This window comes from Schistocerca gregaria, chromosome 3 (genome assembly GCF_023897955.1).
Source record: "Schistocerca gregaria isolate iqSchGreg1 chromosome 3, iqSchGreg1.2, whole genome shotgun sequence".
Taxonomy (NCBI): Eukaryota; Metazoa; Arthropoda; class Insecta; order Orthoptera; family Acrididae; genus Schistocerca; species Schistocerca gregaria.
Window position 1 is genome coordinate 357,021,644 of NC_064922.1, and position 25,299 is coordinate 357,046,942.

The window sequence follows — 25,299 nt, forward strand, 5'->3', positions numbered from 1 at the left end:
GAGAACTGAGAAAAGCGGCACATAACATGGTGATGTGTAACTATGTCGGCGAGAGACAAATAGCGTGCTGTACTCGAACTTAGAATTCGAAGAGTTTGCCCACACATGAAGCACTCTCTCCATCACTATGACAATGGCAGGCCACATATGAGCGCTGCAACATTTGCAACAATTCGATGCCTTGGGTTCAGTGTCATCGATCATCCTCCATAAAGAACCAACGTGGCCTCATCCAATTTTTATCTCTTTCCAAAATTTAAAGAACACCTTCGAAGACCTCACTTTGATAGTGTTGAGACGGTGCAAGCAGAGATCAGATGGCTCTGTCAACAAACTCAAACATTCTAGTGACGGTACCAACAAACTGATCCCCCTTTGGAAGGAATTTGTCCACCGCCAGAGTGACTATGTTAAGAAATAAAAATGTAGACAGGGGGAATAAAGACATAGAATGTTAATATTATATGTTTTATTTAAAAAGTGTTAAGAGTTTACACATAAACCATTCGGAGGCATTACTTTTCAGCACACCCTTGTAAATAAATTAAAAACACATCTACTACAGATTAACTCATTTAGATTTAGGGATGAAAATTCCTGAACACCGCACGACAAATAGCAATATTCAACTTAACTGTTACTTGTGATGAATAACAGTGTGATTGCCGGCGTGAGTGGCCGAGCGGTTCTAGGCGCTTCAGTCTGGAACCGCGCGACCGCTGCGCTCGCAGGTTCGAATCCTGCCTCGGCCATGGGCGTATGTGATGTCCTTAGGTTAGTTAGGTTTAAGTAGTTCTAAGTTCTAGGGGACTGATGATCTTAGCTGTTAAGTCCCATAGTGCTCAGAGGCATTTGAACCATTTGTACAGTGTGATTATGAAGATACTAAGTTCGTGATAAGATTTAAATGCAGCTATTTAATATAACTGAGAAACCATCTTAGTTTTCCAAAGTAAAAATACTCTTGTCAACTTCATGATGTTACATTTAGCATGAGTACGCACAAATAGTTGATAGTATTTAAACGACAGTTAATCATTAATGCATATTTTTGTTATGTATAGGTCGGCTCTTTGTATAGCAAACTGTCTGACGAATATTACTTTCAGTGAAGAAAGACTTCAAGTAAGAACACCAAGATAAATTAATGAGGCAATTAAGTAGCAGAAACTTAAAAAAAGACAAAAATTCTTTTAATAAAGGTAGAAACAATGTATTTGAAATTAAATTTAGATTTAAATTTGTGAATAAATAAATTTGTGCTGTTGCTGATACTTTGACCATAATTTGTCACGCAGCCACTGAAAAATATTGTTAGCAGTATCTTTCCAGTCATTCTGATGGTTCTGCCGAGGCCGAGCTCCGTGCGTATGGCTGCTTCAATAGTTGGTAACTTCTGGGGTTCTGGTCACGATGATTGTGTAAGGCCGCAGGAAGGAATCTTCGGTTTGCGTGGTGCTGTGGGCATGAAACAGCTGCTTTCACTGTCTTTCTCTCCATCAATGACGGAGTTCGTGATGTCTGTCGCAACGACGATGCTGCACAGCTGCGTCGACCACGTTGGTACTGCAACGAAGAGCATAGGTATTTAAGTGTATGTGCAACGTTGATATTCAGTGTAGAAGCGCACAGGCCGTCAAAACCGTTAGAATAGATTAACAATGATCCAAAAAAATTTAAAAATAGAGGGCATATTTGTCTGTGACACACCGATACCTAGACATTATTATCTAATTGGGAAATTTTCCGTGTTCTGACGGAGCATGAATGTTGAGTCATGAGTGTAACTCTTTACTGGAGATATGTACATGTTGTGACAGAAAAGAGGAATGTGGCTCCATAATTTACTCCCATTTAATATCACCAAAGGGGTCGCAGAGTTTAAAGTCTTCATCCTCTGACCGATCATCATAGACAGTGTCACAAGTCATTACTCGATCGGTTCACACATTTTTGTTACAAACCGACAGTGCTTCGCAATCTGTTGATAATGTGCTGTAAAACATGACTTTGCGTTCCTCTACCAGCCACATACTGACGATGAAAATATTTACTACTGCCAGAGTTAGAACAGCTCTCCCCGCTGGTCCAGATCGGTTACAGAATTATGGAAACCATTTTATGTTCACGTTATGAACATTTTGGAAATCCTAAATTCCAATGAATTCGTGAATATATTTGCTTTGAAACATCGCTTTTTCTGTTGATCTGATGGAATTACATTTTTCTTGGGACGTATGAGTCTCAACTTTATCTTCGATAACGGTAGAAACTGAAGAAATGAATTAAAATTTGTGCTATTACTAGGAATTGAACGCAGCTCTTCTCCTTACTTGGCACGCGTGCTACCCATTACACCACCAGTCCATTATAACATCTAGCCCTGCAAGGATAACAAAAACTTCAGTTAATGCCTTCAGCCTATTTTCCTCTTCTTAAATCATCAGTGTTGCTGGAATGTCACCCTAATCACCACATAACGGGGAAATCCTGCCTTTACCTCAGATGTAGGCGATGATTTGATTGATGGAATTACACATTCCTCGAGAAATATGAGTATCAATTTTATCCTCGATATTAATAACAGTTAATCTATTGCTTATGAACTGTATAAAACTGAAGAAACTGCAAAAAGGTGGGAATTTAAGGAGATGGGACCTGGATAAACTGACTAAACCAGAGGTTGTACAGAGTTTCAGGGAGAGCATAAGGGAACAATTCACAAGAATGGGGGAAAGAAATACAGTAGAAAAAGAATGGGTAGCTTTGAGGGATGGAGTAGTGAAGGCAGAAGAGGATAAAGTAGGTAAAAGGATGAGGGGTAGTAGAAATCCTTGGGTAACCAAGAAATATTTGAATTTAATTGATGAAAGGAGAAAATATAAAAATGCAGTAAATGAAGCAGGCAAAAAGGAATACAAACGTCTCAAAAATGAGATCGACAGGATGTGCAAAATGGCTAAGCAAGGATGGCTAGAGGACAAATGTAAGGATGTAGAGTCTTATCTCACTAGGGGTAAGATAGATACTGCCTACAGGAAAATTAAAGAGACCTTTGGAGAGAAGAGAACCACTTGTATGAATATCAAGAGCTCAGATGGAAACCCAGTTCTAAGCAAAGAAGGGAATCAGAAAGGTGGAAGGAGTATATAGAGGGTCTATACAAGGGCGATATACTTGAGGACAATATTACGGAAATGGAAGAGGATGAAGATGAAATGGGAGATACGATACTGCATGAAAAATTTGACAGAGCACTGAAAGACCTGAGTCGAAACAATGCCCTGGGAGTAGACAACATTCCATTAGACTACTGACAGCCTTGGGAGAGCCAGTCCTGACATAACTCTACCACCTGGTGAGCAAGATGTATGAGACAGGCGAAATACCCTCAGACTTCAAGAAGAATATAATAATTCCAATCCCAAAGCATGCAGGTGTTGACAGATGTGAAAATTACTGAACTATCAGTTTAATAAGTCACAGCTGCAGAATAATAACGTGAATTATTTACAGACGAATGGAAAAACTGATAGAACCCGACCTCGGGGAGATCAATTTGGATTCCGTAGAAATACTGGAACACGTGAGGCAATACTGACATTACGACTGACCTTAGAAGAAAGATTAAGGAAAGTCAAACCTACATTCCTAGCATTTGTAGACTTAGAGAAAGCTTTTGACAATGTTGACTAAAATACTCTCTTTCTATTTCTAAAGGTGGCAGGGGTAAAATACAGGGAGCGAAAGGCTATTTACAATTTGTACAGAAACCAGATGGCAGTTATAAGAGTCGAGGGGCATGAAAGAGAAGCAGTGGTTGGGAAGGGAGTGAGGCAGGGTTGTAGCCCCTCCCCGACGTTATTCAATCTGTATTTTGAGCAAGCAGTAAAGGAAAAAAAAGAAAAATTCGGAAAAGGTATTAAAGTCCATGGAAAAGAAATAAAAACTCTGAGTTTCGCCGAGGACATTGTAATTCTGTCAGAGACAGCAAAGGACTTGGAAGAGCAGTTGAACGGAATGGACAGTGTCTTGAAAGGAGGTTATAAGATAGCAACAAAATCAAAACGAGGATAATGGAATGTAGTCGAATTAAGTCGGGTGATGCTGAGGGAATTAGATTAGGAAATGAGACGCTTAAAATAGTAAAGGAGTTTTGCTATTTGGGGAGCAAAATAACTGATGATTGTCGAAGTAGAGAGGATAGAAAATGTAGCCTGACAATGACAAGTAAAGCGTTTCAGAAGAAGAGAAAGTTGTTAACATCGAGTATAGATTTAAGTGTCAGGAAGTCGTTTCTGAAAGTATTTGTATGGAGCGTAGCCATGTATGGAAGTGAAACATGGACGATAACTAGTTTGGACAAGAAGAGAATAGCAGCTTTCGAAATGTGGTGCTACAGAAAAATTCTGAAGATTAGACGGGTAGATCACATAACTAATGAGGAGATACTGGATAGAATTGGGGAGAAGAGGAGTTTGTGGCACAACTTGACCAGAACATGGGATTGGTTGGTAGGACATATTCTGAGGCATCAAGGGATCACCAATTGAGTATTGGAGGGCAGCGTGGAAGGTAAAAATCGTAGACGGAGACCAAGAGATGAATACACTAAGCAGATTCATAAGGATGTAGGTTGCAGTAAGTACTGGGAGATGAAGCAGCTCACACAGAATAGAGTTGCATGGAGAGCTGTATCAGACTAGTCTCAGGACTGAAGACCACAACAACAATACAGCTGAAGAAGCGATATAAGATTTCTGTTAGGGCCGGGACTTGAACCCAGCTCGCCATCTTACCTTGCAGATGTAGTAACCATGACACCACCATAGACGTATGACTGACAGGAACTGAAGTTAGAACGATCACTGGATGAGGGTAGTCCCTGTAGCTACGTTACACATAGTACTATGTTGATGCAAAGTTTAGTATGTCTACCTGGTAAGCAGGAGATCTGGGTTGAAGTCCTGTCCGGGCATAAATTTTGATTCATTTCCTCAGCTTCTATCATTATCAGCTTTTTCTGTTCGTGCATGAGATCCAGATGGTCGCATATAACGGTGCGCGAGTTGATGATGAGTTCTTTCATTACCAAAAGGCTTTTGAAATAGATCGATACTGTCGATTAGTGAATACAATGCAAGCATTCCAAACATCGGACCACCTCTGTGACTGGATTCAGTACTTTCTGATGGCAGAATGGAGCGAAATTGTCAGATGTAAAAATAACTATTGGAATATCCCAAAAGAGTGTTAAACGATCTTTCCTGTCCACAATATATGTAAACGACCTGAGGGATAACGGTGGAATCTCCGTTTGACTGTTCATGGATGGCGCTATAGCGTGTAGTAAAGACGCGACGTTATAAAATGGTTACGAAATTCTGGAAGACCATTAGAGAACCAATGATTGGTGCAGGGACTGGCACAGCACTCTCAAAATAAATACACTTCACATATTGAGCCTAAGTAGTACGAATCAGCCACTAATTTTCGCTTTCACTAATAGTGATAGCTCAAGAAAAACATTAAGAACCTCATAATAGTTGGGAGTAGCTTCTCAGAACGACCTAATGGCAAACGGGCACATAAAACTAGTAAGAAACGCACATGCTAGGCTGAGATTCATTGTAGGAATCACAAGGAAATGTAATTCAACCGACAATGAAGTGACGCACAAAACAACCTTCCTATCCGTTCTTTAGAACTCAAATGGCTGTGAGCACTAGGGGACTTAACGTCTGAGGTCATCAGTCCCGTAGAACTTAGAACTACTTAAACCTAACTAACCTAAGGACATCACACACATCCATGCCCGAGGCAGGATTGGAACCTGCAACCTTAGCGGTCGCGCGGTTCCAGACTGTAGCGCCTAGAACCGCTCGGCCACTCCGGCGGGCTCTTTAGTACTGTTCACCAGTCTAGGATGGCTGTCAGTGGAGATAAAGAAGATCCATTTTGTCACGTGTTCGCTTTGCAAAGAGCGTTGCGGGGATTAACTTCGCCGGCCGGAGAGGCCGAGCGGTTCTAGGCGCTACAGTCTGGAACCGCGGGATCGCTAAGGTCGCAGGTTCGAATCCTGCCTCGGGCCTGGATGTGTGTGATGTCCTTAGGTTAGTTAGGTTTAAGTAGTTCTAAGTTCTAGGCGACTGATGACCTTAGAAGTTAAGTCCCATAGTGATCAGAGCCATTTGAACCATTTTTTTTTATTAAGTTCCAACGCCAGTAGAAGACAGTGCAAGAGATGAGTGCCAAACGGACAAGCAGCATGTTATTTCCTCCCACACACATTTATCGAACCGATCACTACGAGCAAATAACACAAATTAGGGTTCATATGGAGACTTACCGACAATCGATGTACTAGCTGATCAGAATATACCGCGAAAAGACGGAATTGACCAGTAGATATCAAGAGAGGCAGACGTGCTAGTATAAAAAGAGGTGGGGTGCATTGTGTTGTTAGTAGGGACGCAGTAACAGCAGAATGGGTCGATCAGGAGAGATCAGTGATTTCTATATCTACATCTACATCCATACTCCGCAAGCCACCTGACGGTGTGTGGCGGAGGGTACCCTTAGTACCTCTATCGGTTCTCCCTTCTATTCCAGTCCCGTATTGTTCGTGGAAAGAAGGATTGTCGGTATGCTTCTGTGTGGGCTCTAATCTCTCTGATTTTAGCCTCATGGTTTCTTCGCGAGATATGCGTAGGAGGGAGCAATATACTTCGGTGAAGGTATGTTCTCGAAACTTTAACAAAAGCCCGTACCGAGCTACTGAGTGTCTCTCCTGCAGAGTCTTCCACTGGAGTTTATCTATCTTCTTTGTAACGCTTTCGCGATTACTAAATGATCCTGTAACGAAGCGCGCTGCTCTCCGTTGGATCTTCTCTATCTCTTCTATCAACCCTATCTGGTGCTTATCCCACACTGCTGAGCAGTATTCAAGCAGTGGGCGAACAAGCGTACTGTAACCTACTTCCTTTGTTTTCGGATTGCATTTCCTTAGGATTCTTCCAATGAATCTCAGTCTGGCATCTGCTTTACCGACGACCAACTTAATACGATCATTCCATTTTAATTCACTCCTCATGCGTACTCCCAGATAATTTATGGAATTAACTTCTTCCAGTTGCTGACCTGCTATTTTGTAGCTAAATGATAAGGGACCTATCTTTCTATGTATTCGCAGCACATTACACTTGTCTACATTGAGATTCAATTGCCATTCCGTGCTCCATGCGTCGATTCGCTGCAGATCCTCCTGCATTTCAGGACAATTTTCCACTGTCGCAACCTCTCGATACACCACAGCATCATCTGCAAAAAGCCTCAGTGAACTTCCGATGTCATCCACCAGGTCATTTATGTATATTGTGAATAGCAACGGTCCTATGACACTCCCCTGCGGCACACCTGAAATCACTCTTACTTCGGAAGACTTCTCTCCATTGAGAATGACATGCTGCGTTCTGTTAACTAGGAACTCCTCAATGCAATCACACAATTGGCTTGATAGTCCGTATGCTCTTACTTTGTTTATTAAACGACTGTGGGGAACTGTATCAAACGCCTTGCGGAAGTCAAGAAACACGGCATCTACCTGTGAACCCGTGTCTATGACCCTCTGAGTCATGTGGACGAATAGCGCGAGCTGGGTTTCACACGACCGTCTTTTTCGAAACCCATGCTAATTCCTACAGAGTAGATTTCTAGGCTCCAGAAAAGACATTATACTCGAACATAATACGTGTTCCAAAATTCTACAACTGATCGACGTTAGAGATATCGGTCTATAGTTCCGCACATCTGTTCGACGTTCCTTCTTGAAAACGGGGATGACCTGTGCCCTTTTCCAATCCTTTGGAACGCTTCGCTCTTCTAGAGACCTACGGTACACCGCTGCAAGAAGGGGGGGGGGGGGGGGCAAGTTGTTCCTTCGCGCACTCTGTGTAAAATCGAACTGGTATCCCATCAGGACCAGCGGCCTTCCCTCTCTTGAGCGATTTTAATTGTTTCTCTATCCCTCTGTCGTCTATTTCGATATCTACCATTTTGTCAACTGTGCGACAATCTAGAGAAGGAACTACGGTGCAGTCTTCGTCTGTGAAACAGCTTTGGAAGAAGACATTTAGTATTTCGGCCTTTAGTCTGTCATCCTCTGTTTCAGTACCATTTTGGTCACAGAGTGTCTGGACATTTTGTTTTGATCCACCTACCGCTTTGACATAGGACCAAAATTTCTTAGGATTTTCTGCCAACTTTTCGAACTTGAACTAATCATTCGGTGTCACCTGAGTAACAAATTCGTCGACGACAATTCAATTCTTCTGCAGCCGCCGTAACCGACTGTTAGTATGTGACTGTTAAGTGGAAACGCAAAGAAACAACCAACACTAGGCAGACCGATGTACAAACGGACAGAACCATCGAGCATTGCTGAGGACGGTTGTCAAAAATAGCATGAAATCAGAGGAAGATATCACGTGTGGGTTCCCAAATGTTACTAGCAGTCCAGTTAGCACAATCACAATGAATAAGGAGTTAAAAAGAATTTGGTACAGTGGTCGACCAGCTCCTCATAAGAGGCATATTTCTGTAGTCTGTGCTAAGCGACGCTTGAGCTGGTGGAAAGAAAGGCGCCATTGGACAGCGGATGATTCGAAACAAGTGATTTGAAGCAATGCGTCAGACCGTACACTGTGGCAATCCGATGGATGGGTCTGGGTTGGGTGAACGCGTGGCGAAAGTCACCTTCCCATCTTGTGTAGTGTCAAGAGTGAAGTATGGAAGAGATGGTGCTACGGTAGAGGGGATTTTTCATAGATAGGGTGGTCCACTCACTGCTCTTAACAGTCGCAAATTGTAAACGAATATGCATACCATTTACGACATTGTGTACTGCGTACTGTATAGTTCGTAAATGATGTTCTATCAACATGATGATACACCCTCTCATCAAGCAGCATCTGTGAAGCCATTGTTTTGTGGAGAAAACCATACCTAAAGTTTACTGCCCTGCCCATATTCCTGACCTCGCCCTAAGTGAACATCTTTGGCATGATCAAAATATCCACGGGTGTACTGCCGGTCTATAGTGTCCAACGGGCACAATATTTCGGCGATCAAACATGTCGCCATCATCAGGTGAACTGACGGACTGAGCGCCTGTGAACGCACCGGCACGGAGATCCGTACGCTATGGCTGCTCAGGGGGAACTGGGTTCGGTCGCGGCGGCGGCCGATTTAAATACCCTCCGCCCGCGGCGTGCTCCCTCCGCCGTCCGCGCCCCGCGCCACGGTAGCGCGGTGGAACAGATTGCGACGGCGTCTGAGATGACGTCGGTGTGATGGCTCTGTCCGCCGTGGTCGTCACAACTATAGACCGGCAGTACACCCGTGGATATTTTGATTATCAAATACGCCGGGAGAAACTCGAGAATCACATCTTGGGCATGAGTTACAACGTCGAAGTCGCTCCAGACCTTGTCTAGTCTCAGCTTTTGAGGATGAATAGGCTCCCATTCCCGAACAAACATTCAGACACTTCATTCAAAGCGTCCGCAGCAGAAAGGTGAACACACTCGGTATTAATGTCCACTAATTGATGTCCAGACACTGTTGACTAGATAATGTAATCTCCAGCACGGTTCACCAAACGAGCAGGAGATGGGAGAATTGCTCGCGGTACCAGAAGAATCTTCCACAACAAACAGTGAGGTCGCTTGCGGGGTACAGACGTAGCTGTAGAGCGATGTAACGTTGTAGAGCGTCAGTATCGCACGACGATCGAAAAACTAAGCGACAAACTTGACCAGTGGTTCTTAACATTTCTCTCCTGGAAAGATGGACAGCGCATTCGAAGTCTACCTCATGCAGAGTTTCTGCTGTGTTCGAAATACTAGTGGAATCATTGCTGGAGAAACAGGACAGTTACTACACACAACAACTTCATAGTAGAGTATCAAATTTTCTTCTGTTCAGAAGAACTTCTAATTATTTGACTGAAATCTCTCAAAATTTAATTTTTTAACACAAAATCGTGGATTTCATATGACGAATTCGTTTTTGTAAAATTTGACATTTTTAACAAATTGTCAATCATTGTGAAAGAAATTAAAGAAGTACTTTAATCACCTAAATAATTAAGAGGTAAGTGGTACATAGAATAATAAATAATAATGTATAGTCTGTGCCGAATCGTTTTGAGGAATGTCTAGTCAGAGCTCCAACTCCCAGCTTGATGACTCCTAGATAGACGTAACGGCTTTTCGTACTTATATGTGTTTCTTAGCCTATTCTGGTCTCATTCTTAAACCAATCAGAAACCTAGGTATGGTTTTTATCTTTTATATGGATATGGGAAATCATATTCACGTACCATTTTGACTTTTAATAACTACAGTAAAGTAAACACGGAACGCACAGTGCTCGCCTTTTCGTTCCATCGCAGATTCTAGCAAAGACAACGAGAGAGAGCCAACGCCCAGGCTGAGAAAGACTGGGTTAGACAGCACCTGACACGTTCCACATCATTACGAAGTGTCGTATTCATGATCTATGGAACAAGTACTAATCTAATCTAATCTGGGTGAAACGCTTAACATTTAAATTGATCAATAGCTACGTAGTATCGTCTACTACGACTTCTAGTGTCTCGGCAGATGAGCTTGTGATCCAGTGTAGATATACACAAATAGCACCATGAATTACTAGTACTGAATATCTGCTTCTGAAGCAGAATTTACAAACGGGCTTAGCTGTTTACAAATAACGTGGCTGGACATGGTTTTTACACAGATTGGCACGAGCAAGAGTCACTGTAACTGTCCCGAGAAATTAGTTAGTTTGTTGTTGTTGTCTTCAGTCCTGAGACTGGTTTGATGCAGCTCTCCATGCTACTCTATCCTGTGCAAGCTTCTTCATCTCCCAGTACCTACTGCAACCTACATCCTTCTGAATCTGCTTAGTGTACTCATCTCTCGGCCTCCCTCTACGATTTTTACCCTCCACGCTGCCCTCCAATGCTAAATTTGTGATCCCTTGATGCCTCAGAAGATGTCCTACCAACCAATCCCTTCTTCTAGTCAAGTTGTGCCACAAACTTCTCTTCTCCCCAATCCTATTCAATACCTCCTCATCAGTTACGTGATCTATTCACCTTATCTTCAGTAATCTTCTGTAGCACCACATTTCGAAAGCTTCTATTCTCTTCTTGTCCAAACTAGTTATCGTCCATGTTTCACTTCCATACATGGCTACACTCCAAACAAATACTTTCAGAAACGACTTCCTGATACATAAATCTATATTCGATGTTAACAAATTTCTCTTCTTCAGAAACGCTTTTCCTTGCCATTGCCAGTCTACATTTAATATCCTCTCTACTTCGACCATCGTCAGTTATTTTACTTCCTAAATAGCAAAACTCCTTTACTACTTTAAGTGTCTCATTTCCTAATCTAATTCCCTCAGCATCACCCGATTTAATTTAACTACATTCCATTATCCTCGTTTTGCTTTTGTTGATGTTCATCTTATATCCTCCTTTCAAGACACTGTCCATTCCGTTCAACTGCTCTTCCAAGTCCTTTGCTGTCTCAGGCTACAACCCTGTCTCACTCCTTTCCCAACCACTGCTTCCCTTTCATGCCCCTCGACTCTTATGACCGCCACCTGGTTTCTGTACAAATTGTAAATAGCCTTTCGCTCCCTGTATTTTGCCCCTGCCACCTTTAGAATTTGAAAAAGAGTATTCCAGTCAACATTGTCAAAAGCTTTCTCTAAGTCTACAAATGCTAGAAACGTAGGTTTGCCTTTTCTTAATCTTTCTTCTAAGATAAGTCGTAAGGTCAGTATTGCCTCACGTGTTCCAACATTTCTACGGAATCCCAACTGATCCTCCCCGAGGTCCGCATCTACCAGTTTTTCCATTCGTCTGTAAAGAATTCGCGTTAGTATTTTGCAGCTGTGACTTATTAAACTGATAGTTCGGTAATTTTCACATCTGTCAGCACCTGCTTTCTTTGGGATTGGAATTATTATATTCCTCTTGAAGTCTGAGGGTATTTCGCCTGTCTCATACATATTGCTCACCAGCTGGTAGAGTTTTGTCATGACTGGCTCTCCCAAGCACGTCAGTAGTTCTAATGGAATGTTGTCTACTTCGGGGGCCTTGTTTCGACTCAGGTCTTTCAGTGCTCTGTCAAACTCTTCACGCAGTATCGTATCTCGCATTTCGTCTTCATCTACATCCTCTTCCATTTCCATAATATTGTCCTCAAGTACATCGCCCTTGTATAAACCTTCTATATACTCCTTCCAACTTTCTGCCTTCCCTTCTTTGCTTAGAACTGTGTTGCCATCTGAGCTCTTGATATTCATACACGTGGTTCTCTTCTCTCCAAAGGTCTCTTTAATTTTCCTGTAGGCAGTATCTATCTTACCCCTAGTGAGATAAGCTTCTACATCCTTACATTTGTCCTCTAGACATCCCTGCTTAGCCATTTTGCACTTCCTGTCGATCTCATTTTTGAGACGTTTGTATTCCTTTTTGCCTGCTTCATTTACTGCATTTTTATATTTTCTCCTTTCATCAATTAAATTCAATATTTCTTCTGTTACCCAAGGATTTCTAGCAGCCCTCGTCTTTTTACCTACTTTATCCTCTGCTGCCTTCACTACTTCATCCCTAAGAGCTGCCCATTCTTCTTCTACTGTATTTCTTTCCCCTATTCCTGTCAATTGTTCCCTTATGCTCTCCCTGAAACTCTGTACAACCTCTGGTTCTTTCAGTGTATCCAGGTCCCATCTCCTTAATTTCCCACATTTTTGCAGTTTCTTCAGTTTTAATCTACAGGTCATAACCAATAGATTGTGGTCAGAGTCCATATCTGCCCCTGGAAATGTCTTACAACTTAAAACCTGGTTCCGAAATCTCTGTCTTACCATTATATAATCTATCTGATACCTTCTAGTATCTCCAGGGTTCTTCCATGTATACAACGATTAGTTAGTAGCTCGAGAAATAGCAATAGGAATGTAAGAAATGACATAAAGAAATGATAACGGCTTACGTTAGGAAACTAAATTAGCTTGTTATGTGAATCTCTGTACCATAGAATTTGTATCCATTGAACGGAGCCTAAGGAACGATGGCTTTCAGATGAGCTTGCTGCGTCGTATCTCCATCAGCAATCTGTGTTATGCCTTCGTCAAATGCTGTATTCTCGATGCCTTCCTTGGTGTCTGCTTTCTGTGCTCTTTCTGAAACGAAGAGAGAATAGAGGAAGTATAATGAATACGTTTCTTAAAGTTTAGTAGGTATCTATTGCTGATATGTATTGCTGACAGTGACAACGTAGAACTTGCAATGATGATGTATAGTGCAGTATATCACGTGAACTTCAACTTTCAGAAAAATCGGTAATAGCACAGGTAATGTGCCAAGAGTGGTAAAACAAGAAATTAATTATTTTAGATAAATCAGGATTGTTATCAAACTACCGTAGAGGCAATACTGACCCCACGACTTATCTTAGAAGCTAGATTAAGGAAAGGAAAACCTACGTTTCTAGCATTTGTAGACTTAGAGAAAGCTTTTGACAATGTTGATTGGAATACTCTCTTTCAAATTAATACATGGAGCGAAAGGCTATTTACAATTTGTCCAGAAATCAGATGGCAGTTATAAGAGACGAGGGGCATGAAAGGAAAGCAGTGGTTGGGAAGGGAGTGAGACAGGGTTGTAGCCTCTCCCCGATGTTATTCAATCTGTGTATTGAGCAAGCAGTAAAGGAAACAAAAGAAAAATTCGGAGAAGGTATTAAAATTCACGGAGAAGAAATAAAAACTTTGAGGTGCCGATGACGTAATTCTGTCAGAGACAGCAAAGGACATGCAAGAACAGTTGAACGGAATGGACAGTGTCTTGAAAGGAGGGTATAAGATGGACATCAACAAAAGCAAAACGAGGATAATGGAATGTAGTCGAATTAAGTCAGGTGATGCTGAGGGAATTAGCTTAGGAAATGAGACACTTAAAATAGTAAAGGAGTTTTGCTATTTGGGGAGCAAAATAACGGATGATGGTCGAAGTAGAGAGGATAGAAAATGTAGCCTGACAATGGCAAGGAAAGCGTTTCTGAAGAAGAGAAATTTGTTAACATCGAGTATAGATTTAAGTGTCAGGAAGTCGTTTCTGAAAGTATTTGTATGGAGCGTAGCCATGTATGGAAGTGAAACATGGACGATAACTAGTTTGGACAAAAAGAGAATAGTGGTGCTACAGAAGAATGCTGAAGATTAGACGGGTAGATCACATAACTAATGAGGTGGTATTGAATAGGATTGGGGAGAAGAGAAGTTTGTGGCATAGCTTGACCAGAAGAAGGGATCGGTTGGTAGGACATGTTCTGAGGCATCAAGAGACCACAAATTTAGTACTGGAGGGCAGCGTGGAGGGTGAAAATCATAGAGGGAGACCAAGAGATGAATACACTAAACAGATTCATAAGGATGTAGGTTGCAGTACGTACTGGGAGATGAAGAAGTTTGCACAGGATAGAGTAGCATGGAGAGCTGCATCAAAACAGTCTCAGGACTGAAGACCACAACAGCAACTTCAAACTACCTGGACGACCAAACAAACCATAATCCTTATTTATAAAATGTGTTGATTAGCACAACAGTGAATCTGCAGAACTTTTTAACAACTTATAACGTCATTCGAATTTCTCAATTATATTCTCTTTTTTTACTCTCAATGTCTTTATGCTGTCTGAGAAAGGTAAGAGAAAGATTTCATAGTCAAAAGAATCACTTCTGACATCCGATTCCATGGAGTTTAGTAATAAAACAATGGCATCGGAGTTGACCCGACACATTTAATTTGTGACAAGAATATTTTTGCTTAAAGTACGGTAAGGGACTGTTTTGTAGTTTCGAAAACCACTCTTTCAAGAAGATCATTAATGACACTATAATTCATGGTGACCGCCGCGTGGGGTAGGCGCGAGGTCTGAGGCGTCTTGTTACGGGCCGTGCGGCTCCCCCTGTCGGAGGTGCGAGTCCTCCCTCGGGAATGGGTGTGTTTGTTGTCCTTAGCGTAAGTTAGTTTACTTTAGTTTAAACAGTGCGCAAGCTTAGGGACCGATGACCTCAGCAGACCTTACCGCAAATTTCCAAATTTCCACAGTGATCTTTATTCATACTTCGTGTGTCCAATAATTTCTGAATATTATAAAGCACAACTATTTAACTACTGGGAAGCATTTACTTTCCATAGGAAATGTATAAATATTTGTTAAAAGTGTATTGCTTGCGTATTTACTTGGCTTTGATTTGTCGGTCATATAATCAAATGTTCAAATGTGTGTGAAATCTTATGGGATTTAACTGCTAAGGTCATCAGTCCCTGAGCTTACACACGACTTAACCCTTTGTTGCCTGATGGTACTTAAAAGTACCAGTAAGTTTTGACTCTCATTATTTTCTCGTGGTGCAGTTTCGTGATCTGAGAGCCTGTCGGTACGTAACAGTAACTCTGATCTACTGTTTCATAGATGTTATTATGCAATACATAGACCTCTCTGGCTGTCAGAGCTTGAAATTGTTTTTCACGCGCTGCTGTGAAAACAGAAGATTGTATGTGCTTGTTTCCATTGTGTTGCCTGAATTTGTGCGCAATTTATTGAAACTTCCGCTGACTTTTCCATTGTAAGTACTTACCTTCTTTGTTTTTTTATAATAGTTTGAAGCATTACGTTACAAGTGAATGGGATAAAGTGGAAAATATAAAGCGGACTTATTAGTACCGTCAGGTTGCGCGAACACTTTATTGTAGCAACAGTGCGTTACCTCTCGCTAGTTGTTCTGTCCACCTTTTCACACACAGATGGACGAAAATCGTAAAACTGGTGGCTACTTTCGACCTTTGAGTGATGCAGAGATTGAAGCAATTTTGTATGAGCACATTCCTTCTGATATTACAGAGGATACTGACATCGAAGATGATGACGAAAATGTTAATAATTTTGACAAAGCTTTTTCGTGCAATTTGCAAAAGGCAGATTGTAAAACAAACTCCACTTGTTCGGATAATGATGCCTCAGAGTGTTCTTTGCCGTTTACACCTTCACTTCAATGTGAATACCAGACACACAGAATGTGGAGAGACAAACACATAGAGAGTAAATTTAGGCCAATTTTAAAAATGAATCAGAAATATCATATTTTTGTTAATTAATCTTCTAATGTAAACATATTTAATATTAATATGGAATAAAGTACAAGTTATAAAAATTGGAGCATTTTTCTGGGCATGTTGTGATTCTGTCCATGGCGTCTGACGGTATTTCTGAGTACCAGGAGTGAAAAAAGTTGTAAAAAATAAAATAAAATTTTACAAACAATCCTACCGTCATTTGAGGCCACAATAGCATAGATTCTGCAAAGAAAATGTTAAAAAGTAAATTTTTTCTTATGTCAGGAAACTAAGGGTTAACCTAAATTATTCTAAGGACAAATACACACACACACACCCATGCCCGAGGGAGGACTCGAACCTCCTCCGGGACCAGCCCCACAGTCCATGACTGCAGCGCTCAAGACTGCTCGGCTAATCCCGCACGTGTTATAATCGTCACTATTGTTTATAGTATACATTCTCCAAATTTTCGTCTTGCAAGCACACTATTTCCTATATACATTATCACCCCTTCCCACTCCCCCCTCCTCTCTCTCTCTCTCTCTCTCTCTCTCTCTCTCTCTCTCTCTCTTTCACACACTCACACACACACACACACACACACACACACACAATTTTTATGTAGGATGTTAAAGTGGGTTATTCTGATTGAGTCACCCACTGTCACACCTCCAAACGTTCTCCACAAAGGAAGTTCGGCAGTAGTTTGAAACCCGAGACGTAGGCAGTATATAGAAGGGCTGCGATGCTGTGAGGTTTCATACTCAGCAACTAACCAAGCGGACTCTTGCTCATTTGTTACTGCTTATGAACAGAACTGTGAAATGCTAGATTTAGATGGGTTATAAGTGTATTGCTCTCATTACGTTATTTCTGTTCGCAACCGTTTTTCGTACTTTATCGTATTTAATGCAGTCCTCAGAAATGTTCATAGGACGGAGAGAATGATTCTGTTTCATCAATTCATGGTAAGACGTATTGTTTGTGGTAGCTGTTAATAACATGTTAACACATTTGCGTAACTACTGTAGCACTTTTATCATTTGCAAGAAAGAATTCTCAAGTCACTAAGATTACAAAGCATATTTATACTCTTGTACATCTGCATCCATACTCAGTAAATCATTGCAAAATTCGGGACACTCACTGGCACGAAACAGCACCATTCAAAGAGAGTTATAGCTTCTTTCAGTGAGAAGATGTAATTTTGTTGAATAAAGCTCCTAATATGGAATCCTTCATTAAATCCAAGAAAGTACAGAAAATGGATGTAAACAGATACAAAGCAGAATAAAAGCAATATACTTACAATGCATTTAAATCGAGCAATTCATACACGAATTTGTAAGCAGTAACAAATATACGTACGTCTATAGAACACAGTGCTGTGAAACCAGGTTATATTTTGTGTTAAACAAAAATAAGTATGGTATCATTTACCCTAAGAAGTATTACGGATGCGGCCAAATCCGCAGCAATACGAGTAATGTATTTACAGTGCTAATTCTTGTGTGTATTGCACGCGCTGAATTACAATCAGAAACGCGATGCGATGCTGCCGGCTTCTGTTTATTACGAAAGAAAAACAAATACGGAAGACTTTGCAGATCCTTACGGAGGAGTATGGTGCGGATAACAGACAACACGATACGATGCGGAAGAATATTATTTTACTGCTCGTTTAAATTGCAATAGTAAATCGCGGAGAACGTACTAACTATACACGCAGTCAGCTCCTTTTTTTACGTACATGGTCAACACCATAGAGTATAACCTACTGCACGTGTTATCACGTCACGTGAGTTTGGGACGACAAAGCTACAGTTTGTGGTGATAGCGAAACTTGAATATTAGACCTATTTGTCTTGTTATAGTCATGTCTATATGTTTGAGTTTTATTAACAGCTATGGCATTGTATTAACGTTCCTACAGATGGAAGGAGAAGTATGTGAAAGGAGGACAAGTTGCTTCTCATAGGTGTGTACAACAAATGTAAACGTCATACTGAGGCACTGTATTATAAAGAAAGTATTGTAGAGGCAATGTCTGCGATTTTATGGGCACGTATTTAAGAGACAAGAACTAAATAAATTTGTAAGGGTGTTTGAGTAAACTGTTTGTCAGTGTATACATGTTAATACTATGTTAATATGCAAGTATACGAGATAGTCTGGTTAATTTCCCCCAGTTAATGCAAGTTCTCAAACCCTGTGTGTGTGTGTGTGTGTGTGTGTGTGTGTGTGTACGTATTTCTGCATTAGACAGTTTCCAAAGTCCTAAGCAGTGCCATTCTAACGTAGGTAATTAGAACAGATTCGAGAATGTGAATCAGTACAATAGAAAACGCAAAAAAAGAAAAGAAAATTGTTGGCTACCACCTCTATTATTTCTCCAAAATTCGAGCGTTGATCTTGTGTTTTTTTGTGAATAGAGTATCTTTTTTTTTCTTTTCTGATGACGTGGCGAGGAAATTTTATAGATATATTACTTGTATATGAAAACAGAAGGGTAAATGAAGAAAAACTGAAAATAATAACAGAGAAGTAAGTGGTGCAAATTGCTTACCGTATGTACTGTAACAATTTCATGGTTACTAATACGTTGTTTTTCCGTGACGCTTCGGCATTGTCTACAGTGTCATTGTATAGTAATCAATTAGGACAGAAATTCGGTCCATATAAAACGTAACAAATACTGTTTGCCTTCACTTCTTATCCCATTACTGAAAAATCGTAAATAAAGTGGACTCTGAGCCATGGCGCTGTGGCGAAAAGCTCAATACTATTGCCTTTCACGTCTTTAAGCGAACTTCAGATCCAGGTCTCAGACTTATGATGTCTGTAAAATGTGTGTACAAAGTTTCACGTTACTTCTGAAGATGATCTGTCTGTAGCAGCAAAGTTACAAGACTGAAAGCCCGCATCTAGTGGTCGTGCGGTAGCATTCTCGCTTCCCACGTCCGGGTTCCCGGGTTCGATTCCCGGCGGGTCAGGGATTTTCTCTGCCTCGTGATGGCTGGGTGTTGTGTGATGTCCTTAGGTCAGTTAGGTTTAAGTAGTTCTACGTTCTAGGGGACTGATGACCATATATGTTAAGTCCCATACTGCTCAGAGCCATTTTTACAAGACTGAAAATTTGCTAAGCGTTTACAGGCTAAAATATGCCGTCCCAAAATGACGTGACTTTAGCTGCAAGGGATGTTGGAGACTGAATTCTCGTTCTGTGCATCCGAATGCTCACTCCATAGATACTTATACTCTATGGTCAATGTCAAAGATAGTCCATTGCCGCGCAAGATCGATTATACGTGGTGTTACGCAATAGGGTTTCCCCCAAACTTTAAATCACTCACTAATAAAACGAGATGGTGAAGGACAGAAGAACTAACAACACTGCAAGTCCCCTGGCAGCCCAGCAAGATCGTGTTACCGGAAATCTCTATATGAATTTCATCCCCGCTCTGGAACCTTCTTTCAGTTTTTGTCTTGCCGAAAGACCAAGGTTAATATTACATTGCTGGTGCAACCGATGTTCGGTAGTCAAACGGTTCATAGCACTCGTCTCCCTAACAATGAATATAAATCGAAAAATACTCTAAGCCCTCTTAGAGTCTGAAATATGTTCTGCAAAACTGTTCACAACATCATTCGCTGTCGGTACTGGATTACAGATATTCACAACATATTGGGAACACAAAACCACTGTTTCACGGCTGCGACGTTACAGATCAAAAGAACATTGTTCCTGCCTTTCTGGCCTGCTACCAGTAAATGCTATTACTCAGCGCTAATATTTGTTTTTGTTCTGCCTTAAGTGTTGCGTGTTGCCTTTTTATGTGCTCCTTTCCGAAATTGAGTGGACAAGAAGCACAGCTTATGAACTTGTCACACTCTATGAGGCAGAGAAGTACAGCACAGCTTATGAACTTGTCACACTCTATGAGGCAGAGAAGTACCTCTGGAATGTTCGAAGACATAGCTACAAAAATAATAAAACAGAAGCTTGACTCCTTACAAAAATTGGTGCGTTGCTTGGCTCCAGTAGCAATGACGTAGATAAAAATTAAGTCTCTAATTTCTTAATATATAGCGACACCAAATGATAAGTCGTTTGTGTGGAAGCATGTTCTCGAACCGGCCCTGGCATTTGTTACTTCCATCAGTTACGTGTTGAGTTCTTGATATACTACAAAAAGGTCTACCGAACAGTTCCTTTCAAACGTACAACAGAATAAAACATGACCTCCTACCGATGTCCACCATACTCTGACATGACAAGTATGCGATTTCAGCGTTATAACCTCACAGCACCTTAAGTTAGCGTTGAAAATGTTAAAGAGTTGGTAAAACACAATATTTTATATATCATTTTTAAAGGTTGGCAACCAGAGTAATTTGAGAATGTGAGTTATTCGAAAGAGTGTCAACTGTCTGTATTTGCTGTCAGTTGATGTATGAAGATGAGAATAAAAGGAGTTCTGATCTGCATGTGTATCTAATGAAGTTCATAACAAAGTAATCACATAAAAATAAAGACACCTGGCATGACTTTAGTTTGGCCTTGTGTTTCAGGTTACAAGTATCACAGTGATTTGTATGACATTACAACAATTTACTGGTTTCCTTTCATGTACGGCAATGTAAGACATTGAGTTATGGCTAAATGGTAGTTATGCTGTAAATTCGTAACAATATTTTCTTAGCGCGCCAAGTGCTATGTGATGGATGTACAGCGTTCTCCGCTTTTCATAACTCACCTGAGGGTGGCACGTTCCACGGCTGCTCATCAGTAGTGGTGAACACTGCGTAGACTAAGTACGACACGGTGGCCACTGCAGCCGACAGGTAGAAGACGTTATTCCAAGCTGTCCGCGTTGGCTGCAGGCAGATATTTTACCTGTTTTATTTTAAGCCGCTGGACACGGGGCCCAAAGAGATCAGGAAACTTCAGAAAGAAGTTATTTCCTTAGTTCCATGTTTCTGATTTGGAGGTCGTCTCACAGAAAATACAAGTATGTATAAATCAGCAAAGTGTTATGTCATTGAAATTTAACTGGTAACTAGAGTATAACACAACACTACACTACGTGCACTCATCACATAACATGACGTGTATTTCATGTTGTCATGGAAATCTAAGAATTTTAAATCTGAAAAAATTTTTCACAAGCAGATACAGACATTGCCATTAATAATTCTTCTACACACCTCAAACCACTTAACCAAATTTTATTTAGAGATTTCTTAACAGATCACAGAAATTCATACTTAGTGCTGCTGACTCTGACACATAAATGAATACAATTTTAAAAACCATTTTCAGAAACACAACGACTTTTTCAGGTTTGATGAAGCTAAAAAATCAGTTACAGAGAAACAAAAACAGTGCTGGAATAGTTAGCGAGCTTGATGTACTGCATACTTTAGAGAAGAGCTGAAAACTGAACGTCTTTGAAGAAATGGTAATATTCATCAGTTCCCAGAAGCCTATGAACTAAATCCTAAACTAAATTACAGATGTCAAGGGCTCATATTTCTTTATCAGCTTCAAATCAATACTGTTAAAAGAGAAAATACAAAAAAATGAACATTTTGGAATAATCTCTACTCCATATATATCTTCGTAATTCTTCAAAATAATGTTTTTACTGTCATTTTAACAGCAGACTGTCTCAGCTCCTCTTACCATAATATATTTCGTCGACGAACATCGGAAATGATGACAGAAAAATGTGCAGAAAACATTACAAGTAACTGATATACCGATAGTCAAATTGAAACAAGCCCAGGAGTGTTGAGTGTCGCCGTGTTAATTATCCCTTGCAAACCTAGGAATTGTCGTTAAACAAGCCCCGAGGATATAAATGAACACACAGGAAGACAGCCGTTTCGCATGAAGATAAAGAGTGATTATTAAAAAATTAACATTTAAAGTGAATATTCCCTCAGATTAGGCCACCCTTCTCTTTCTCCACAAGACGGCCACAGCACATGGCACGACTGTAACATAACACCTTAAGTATCTATTAGTAATTTTGTTAAATGTTTTTGTGCCACTGAAGCCTGAAGACGAGCTTTATACCTCGAAACATGTTTCGTTAAATATTTTAAGTATCTAACAAATTCTGTGACTAGTAGTACAATATGAAAAACTTTTCTAAGTGACAGTTGTTTAATGCATTTTTTACTTTTAATTATAATAGTTTCTCTAAAGATGCTCTTTTATAGAGCAGGAGGAATTTTGCATAACACATTATTTAGTTCTGTCTTAAATTGAAAATCATGTCATCTGATGCAGAAACAAAATGCGGGTATGATCAAGTAGTGATTGCTTTGCTATCTCCAGATTATCTCAACAAACGTTACTACGATGTCTCTTCACTGTTCACGAATTTTTTCCGTGTTGTTAGATTAAACGCCAAATCCTTATCGTCCAAGATACCGTCCCATCTTACAGAGACAGAAGGCTGGTATTCCCAAAGTCGACATTTAGGACCACCACTAGAAGGAATTAATTCGAGATATCCAAATCAGTTGCGAACTGTATTCGAAATCGTACGTCACAAAAGCAATCCATGTTTGATAACTGTGAGGTTTTGACTTCAGTTTAGAAATGTAATCAAAAGAAATAAAACAAATAATAAATCTTTCAAGGATGCTCACAGTTTCGTAGTTTTGTCTGTAGCCGGAAGTGGTGATACAAAACACACACACACACACATATATATATATATATATATATATATATATATATATATATATATATATATATATATATACTGTCACCTAAATTTATTTTTCTTCGTAGTTGTAAATAACAATCATTTATGATTTAAGCCTCACGAAACATTAAGACTAAGAGGCCAAAAAGACTGCAGTTAAAGTGGTATGAATTTATTCTCACTTCATCGTTTCCTACAGTTTGTATTAATTAAGTGAATATACACTATCTTGCCTTTTATGAAGAATATATCAAGTGTTTTTTATAAATGGTTTAGGAAGCCATGTCTCTTGTAATCTTTCCACGTAATTTTTCATCTGGAAAATGATATTTTTGGTCTTATCTATTTTGATGATGAAATATTTATCTTGCCTAATCTTTCTTCTTTTTCCTGGCTTGCACCATACCTTCACGGGGTCGGCATGTTATTCTGGATTTGGCAACGTTAGTGGCAGAGGGTAGTCACATTACCTTATCGCCAGCCGATCTCTTCTGGGACTTAATTTGTGTACCTCATCTCTTTGCGTCTATTTTTATTTCATGTGAAAGTGTGATAACGTGTTTGAACTCTTTGCGAGTCATGTAACTGAGGTGAGACGTGGGTACAACACTGGTATTCACCTAGTCGGCTGTGGGGAAACGCCTAAACATCACACCTAGGCTAACCAGTACGCTGGCCCTCGTCGTGAATCTGCCTGACGGATTCGATTTGGGGCCAGCATCCCGGAAACGGCCTGCTAACGCGCTCAGTTATGTGGGAGGGTATTTATCTTCTCTAAGTATATCTTTATGCAGGTGTTGTTAATTTAGTGCAGTAACGACATCTGAATTTTTATTCCCTGTAACTAGTCATATAATTAAAACCAAATATAAAAGCAGATTACACTAATATACTTTTATGGCAGATGTGTATATGAAAGTAGTTGAAATTTGATCTCAATTTCTAAGAGATACACCGTTTTCACTCTCCTCTAAAATTTAGAAAGAACGGAATTCCGTTGTTGCTTTAGTTACAGATTCAGTTCTTATCTGCTTGTGGTACGACCTTCCTGGAGTCAAAATATTTAATTTCCTAACTATTTAAATTCTATTAACTATTTAATTATATTAACTATTCTATTAACTATTTAAATTCGAGTAGTCGAAATGTAGGTATTTTATCACTGTGGATATGCGTAATGTTGACTGGCCCTGTCAGTGGCAGTAATCCTTTCTTGCAGATTCTTGAATACTTGCATCCACATGTTGCGATCATTTACCGCTCAAGGATGCCCTCATTGCGCGTGTACATTGCTGACGCTCAGGTTTCCTTGTCACTTCTGAGACTAAATCTGAGTTTAAACGCGACTTCAATTTTTTGCGTGTACTCTTAAAGAGCGAACATTAACAAGCTAATCTCACGTGGCTCTAAAACGCCCTGTTGTCCATTGTATTGTAAAAGACAAATCGGAGGTGAGTTCTGTACATTTATGCCTGCTCCAGTGCATTTTTTCAACATATAATTCATGTAAGATGTTGTAGTATTCCTAGCACACAACACCATGCTCCAAAAGTTTAAGGAAATCAAGTAAAAGACACGTATACCTCAAGGAATGCTGAGTGACAGAGGTAAGGAATATTAATTCGGTCAGCTTCTCTCCTAATTGTAATTAGGTTCTCAATTTGGGTTTGTCATATAACGAGCACAATGTACAGGGATAAAATTAAGGCAGAGAGCTGTGCCAGCTGTCCACGTTCATCCAATGTAAACACATCAAGGTGGTTTCCACTCCGTTCACCCCGACACTTCTTCAGTGAGCCTGTAGAAAGTGACACTGCCTATGCTTCGATATATTCCTGAAGTAATAAAATAATTTTGTTGAGTGATCCTATCAAAATGACACTATCTATGCTTTAATACGTCCCTGAAGATGTAAGTAATGAAATAATTTCGTCTGAAATATTTGATGTTAATACACTGCCTGAGAAACAAAACGAAGCACTCATAAGGAAAGGAGGAAAGGAAATGAAACTTCGAGAGCTGAGGGGGTATATTATATTATTTCAGTCCTTACAAAGTCGAAGAAAATTTATAAAGAACTTGGCAATAAGTGCCAACGATTCAGTATAGAGTTAAACCATCTCTGGCCTGGACGCACGCACTGATTCGGCTCGGAAGGGTGGCATTAAGTTGTCGAATTCTCTCCTGAATCAAGCAGGCCAACAGCTGTTGTAATTGGTCTTCCATATCCCAAATACTGGCAGTGGGACATTCAAGGTGATCCCACATGTGTTCTATCGGTGACAGATCTTAGGAATTACTGGTCATGGGAGTACCACAACACTACGCATACAGTTCGTAGAGACATGTACCGTAAGTCGAAAAACGATG

The 25,299-nt window shown here is 40.2% G+C and overlaps 1 protein-coding gene across 2 annotated transcripts in view; it reads right to left on the minus strand.

Annotated features, from left to right (window-relative positions):
- Positions 1–452: 452 nt before the first annotated feature.
- The window catches only part of LOC126354595 (sialin-like), a 107,894-nt gene continuing 83,047 nt past the window's right edge, over positions 453–25,299 (minus strand). Inside the window, exons 9-11 of one of the 2 annotated variants that reach the window (XM_050004345.1) lie at positions 20,965–21,085; positions 13,117–13,266; positions 453–1,566 (exon numbers count right to left, since the gene is read on the minus strand). In XM_050004345.1, the coding sequence (XP_049860302.1) occupies positions 13,145–13,266; positions 20,965–21,085 (243 nt within the window). In that variant the 3' untranslated portion in view covers positions 453–1,566; positions 13,117–13,144. The remainder of the gene's footprint in view (positions 1,567–13,116; positions 13,267–20,964; positions 21,086–25,299) is intronic. The other variant, XM_050004346.1, reaches the window with a different exon arrangement.